The sequence below is a fragment of the Poecilia latipinna genome, unplaced genomic scaffold (genome assembly GCF_001443285.1).
Source record: "Poecilia latipinna isolate Pla-1442-1.1 unplaced genomic scaffold, P_latipinna-1.0 Scaffold1846, whole genome shotgun sequence".
NCBI classification, from domain to species: domain Eukaryota; kingdom Metazoa; phylum Chordata; class Actinopteri; order Cyprinodontiformes; family Poeciliidae; genus Poecilia; species Poecilia latipinna.
The window spans coordinates 66,146-70,045 of record NW_015114462.1 but is presented as its reverse complement, the minus strand read 5'-3'; the positions used below and the strand labels follow the sequence as shown (position 1 = coordinate 70,045).

Genomic DNA, 3,900 nt, shown 5'->3' with positions numbered 1-3,900 from the left:
GATAATAATAATAATAATAATAATAATGATAATAATGATAATAATAATAATAATAATAATAATGATAATAATGATAATAACATGAGAGTAAAGCCGTAATAACAGAATAAATTTGTCGTTTTGTCAGAATGATTTTTTCAGTTCCTCCATTTAAAGACTTTTTTTATCTTTGTTAAAATGAGGATCATCTTTATGGGTTTATAAGTTTTTATCATATCAGCATCAGATTATCAGTCACAGGATTTAAACATTGACTAGAAATAAAAACCTGCAGATGATTCACATCTGATAATATCTCAGGTTTTTCTCTTTATTCTGATAATATTATGACTTTATTCTCCAAATTAAATTATTTATTCTCCTCATTCAGGCTGTAATATTCAATCAAACTGATAAAATAAAATCGTTTCCTGAGCCAATCAGGGACAGAGAAGAAGCTGGGCTCTGATTGGCTGCCGTCGACCATGTGACTCATCCTGTTAGTGTGAATGTGAGCGCTGGGACCAGTAAGAGGAACTGGTTGTTCTCAGGTTCTGGGGGACTGGGGACCCACCGACCGGGTCCAGTCAGGAAGCAGCTATATGAGGTCAAAGGTCAAATACTGAGAGGAGCCCTGAAGAATGAACAGAGATGCCTGAGGAAGGGTCAAAGGTCGTATGAGTCCAGCTTTGGGAGTCAGATGTGAAGGACAGATGAGACGCTGGTCCTCCAGCTGGTGGCGCTGTGCTACTGGCTCTGGTAGAAGCTGGACATGGTGACGTAGGCCTCCTCCTGCCCCGGGCCGCCACGCCGGGCCAGAAGGTTCTGCGACTCGTCTCCGCGCCGCGGGACGTCGACGGGGGACGGGGCGCTGCTGGGGACGCTGTCCTCACCGTCCGAGCAGCTCAGCAGCGCTGAGATCTCCAGCTCCTCGGTGCCGGCGCTGGAGGCGCTGCTAGTGGTGCTGTGGGAGGAGCTGGACCTGGATCCAGACTGGGATCCGGATTGGGACCCGGCGGCGGACCCGGCCCCAGTGGGCCTCCTGTGCGGCTCCGCCTCCTCCGCCTGCGGCTTCTCCAGCGGCAGGACTCGCAGGGGGCTGAAGACCTCGGGGTTGAGGTCCAGCAGCAGGCCCTGGGGAGCAGCAGACGGTTAGGCGGGTTCTGGTGTGAGCAGAACCTGCTGGTTCAGGAAGTCACCTTGTTCGGTTTGCAGATCTGGACCAGCGCCTGCTTGGGGTGTGGGATGCTGGGCCACATGTAGGACAAGATCCTGAGAGAAACAGGAAGTTAGGAACCAGAGACACACCTGAAGCTCCGGCCGGACATTGGGTCCTACCCCGACTTCCAGACGATGACGATGCTGAACAGAACCACCAGCGCAGACATGAAGCTCAGGACGGGTCCGGAGACGGTCCACCCCATCTCATGGGGACTCGGCGGCTTCTCCTCTGATGAGGGACAGGAAATGATGTCAGTGGCTGCAGCTCAGAGCTCTACGCTGCTGGAGGTCCGATGTTCTCACCAGGCGGCGTGTGGAAGGAGAACTCGGGGCTCCAGGTGCTCCAGGTTCCCTTCAGAGAGCTGGCAGGGATGGACTGGACCCTGACCCGGTACTCAGAGTCCTGACGGAGGTGCTGCCTGTCGATCTGCAGGAAGTTCTTAGACGTTACATTCTGGATCTGCAGGACGAGATCAGCAGGTCAGATCCAGCAGAGGTCAGAGGTCAGACTCTCTGGTAGCGCTGAGGGCCATACGATGTTGCTGCCGTTGGTCCATAGGTTGAGCTGGAAGATCTGGTTGTCCAGATTTAGGTAGTCTTTGCTGTAGGGGATCTGGAAGTAGATCACAGCCCGGTTCATCACGGGATCCATCGTCACGTTGAGAATCCACGGACTTTTGGGCTTCACTGGAACACAGAGAGGCAGAAAGAAATGTTCACAAGAATTCACTGTCAAAGTGCTTTCGTTAGGGTCAGGGTCGCTTCGTTAGGGTCAGGGTCGCTTCGTTAGGGTCAGGGTCGCTTTGTTAGGGTCAGGGTCAGGGTCGCTTCGTTAGGGTCAGGGTCGCTTCGTTAGGGTCAGGGTCGCTTCGTTAGGGTCAGGGTCGCTTTGTTAGGGTCAGGGTCACTTCGTTAGGGTCAGGGTCGCTTCGTTAGGGTCAGGGTTGCTTCGTTAGGGTCAGGGTTGCTTCGTTAGGGTCGAGGTTGTTTCTGTCTTCACTGTTTAGATTGTTGAACATGAGATCAGTATTTTAATATGTTTTAATCTGTTTAGTCGTTGATTTAAATTTTTTCATGTCAGCAGGAGGTTAGGAGGTTCCTCTGTTGGGTTTTTTCTCTGTCGGGTTTTTTCTCTGTCGGGTTTTTTCTCTGTCGGGTTTTTCTGTCAGATGTTTTGTTGACTGTTTTTTTTCTTGGTTTTTTATTTCATTTCTGGAAGTTTTCCTCAAACATTCAATCATTCGCTGCTTTTTCACAGGAAATGTGATTCTTTATGTTTTTGCATGTTTGAAATCAATTAAATATTTTATTTTTTGCAACAGACCAACAGAACTATAGACAGGAAGGAAAACAAGTTTGAATGTTTTAAACATTTAAATCTGAAAAGTGTGGGGGGCCTGCATGAGTGAAACGCTGAAGCAGCTCTGGTTTCTGTTTCAGGGTGTCGGAGTAAAGGGGTTAGGATATGAAACTTTTTCACCTCGATGCTGAAACTCGTGAATCGTTTTGCGGCGTTGTGGGCCGGCGCGGCCCAGTTCTGGACTCACCGATCTTGTGCAGCTGCACGATGGCTGAAAGCCATCCTCCTCCCCGCCGGTGGACCGTCACGTTGGCGTCGGTCACTGGACACAGACCGCTCACCGTGCCTCCATCAGCCCTCACACATTTCTGCTTCGTTCTGTTGTTCTCCTTCCTCTCCTGGCTGCAGAGACGAGCAGAAGGTTCTGTCAGGTTCTGCTGGTGGGTTCCGTCAGGAGAAACCGGAGCAGAGAGCCTTACCAGACAATCATCTTGTCGATGGGGTCTCTGTCTCTGTCCTCATCGTCCTCATCGTCCTCGTCTCTATGGCGTCCCAGCAGATGGCAAGTCAGGCTGTTCGCCCGGACGCTGACATGAGAGCTGCAGCTGAGGCTCAGTTCTGGCAGGAAGCAGAACCACAACCACAGACAGCAGGGGACCAGTCAAAGTTCTGCCTCAACCAGCCACAGTTATTTATGTTTGATTCAGCAGCAGGCAGCTTGGCTGCTTTACGTCATAAAGATGAAACGTGACAGACCATCGCTCAGAAACCAGAAACAAACGATTCAGTGAACATCAAACATTTGATCTGCTGATCGGCTGCTTTGGTCTGATTTAAAGGAGGTCAGGGTTTCAGCTGTTTTTCAGTTTGTTCTAGATAAGATGGAAGCTGCTTCTCCATGTCTGGAACCAGAACCAGAGTTTCTCTCAGGTCCTTCCTGCCGCAGACAGCAGATGTTCCTGTGTGTTTCTGACCCAGCGGTCTGGTTCTGTTCGGCCCAGCCGGGTCCAGTGGGTCTCACCTGAGTCCGGGTCGCGGTCCCCGCTCTGGGCCCGGCTCCCGGCCACCTGCAGCAGCAGCAGCATCAGGACGCTCGTCCAGCCAGGCAGCATCGTCTCCATGCAGCAGCACTAACTCACCTGTTCTCCGCTCGCCCTGAACTGCTGCGACACCGTGGCACTCAGCAGCAGCAGCAGGCGGGGGAGGGGCCAGCCGGCAGAGGAAGGAGGGAGGCGGCGCCAGTTTCACTGAGGTTTCAGAGACAGGAAGTTTGTGGATCAGAAAACATCTTGATAAGCAGGAGGTTGATTGGCCAGAAGAGCTGCTGCTTCACAAGATGCTGCTGCTGCTTCACAAGATGCTGCTGCTGCTTCACAAGATGCTGCTGCTTCACAAGATGC

At 51.5% G+C, this 3,900-nt stretch overlaps 1 protein-coding gene across 2 annotated transcripts; it reads right to left on the bottom strand.

The window, feature by feature from the left end:
- Positions 1-61: 61 nt before the first annotated feature.
- il7r (interleukin 7 receptor) lies at positions 62-3,888 on the bottom strand. 2 transcript variants are annotated; one of them, XM_015014769.1, is made up of 8 exons: positions 3,522-3,888; positions 2,980-3,118; positions 2,748-2,902; positions 1,736-1,887; positions 1,504-1,660; positions 1,318-1,429; positions 1,179-1,251; positions 62-1,113 (listed from the first exon to the last, which is right to left on the bottom strand). In XM_015014769.1, exons 1-8 carry the CDS (start codon positions 3,619-3,621, stop codon positions 727-729), a joined length of 1,275 nt encoding a protein of 424 aa, XP_014870255.1. In that variant the 5' UTR covers positions 3,622-3,888; the 3' UTR covers positions 62-726. The 2 variants fall into 2 exon arrangements, with proteins under 2 accessions (XP_014870255.1, XP_014870256.1); XM_015014770.1 differs by having other exon boundaries at positions 3,640-3,888.
- Between the last annotated feature and the right edge of the window lie 12 nt (positions 3,889-3,900).

Bases quoted from the DNA above. Each gene is read 5' to 3' on its own strand.
- il7r (XM_015014769.1), bottom strand. From the start codon at position 3,621: ATGGAGACGATGCTGCCTGGCTGGACGAGCGTCCTGATGCTGCTGCTG. The intron at 1,661-1,735 runs GTATGGCCCTCA...CTCGTCCTGCAG, and splicing joins GGACCAACGGCAGCAACATC to ATCCAGAATGTAACGTCTAA. The intron at 1,252-1,317 runs GTAGGACCCAAT...TGTTTCTCTCAG, and splicing joins GTCATCGTCTGGAAGTCGGG to GATCTTGTCCTACATGTGGC.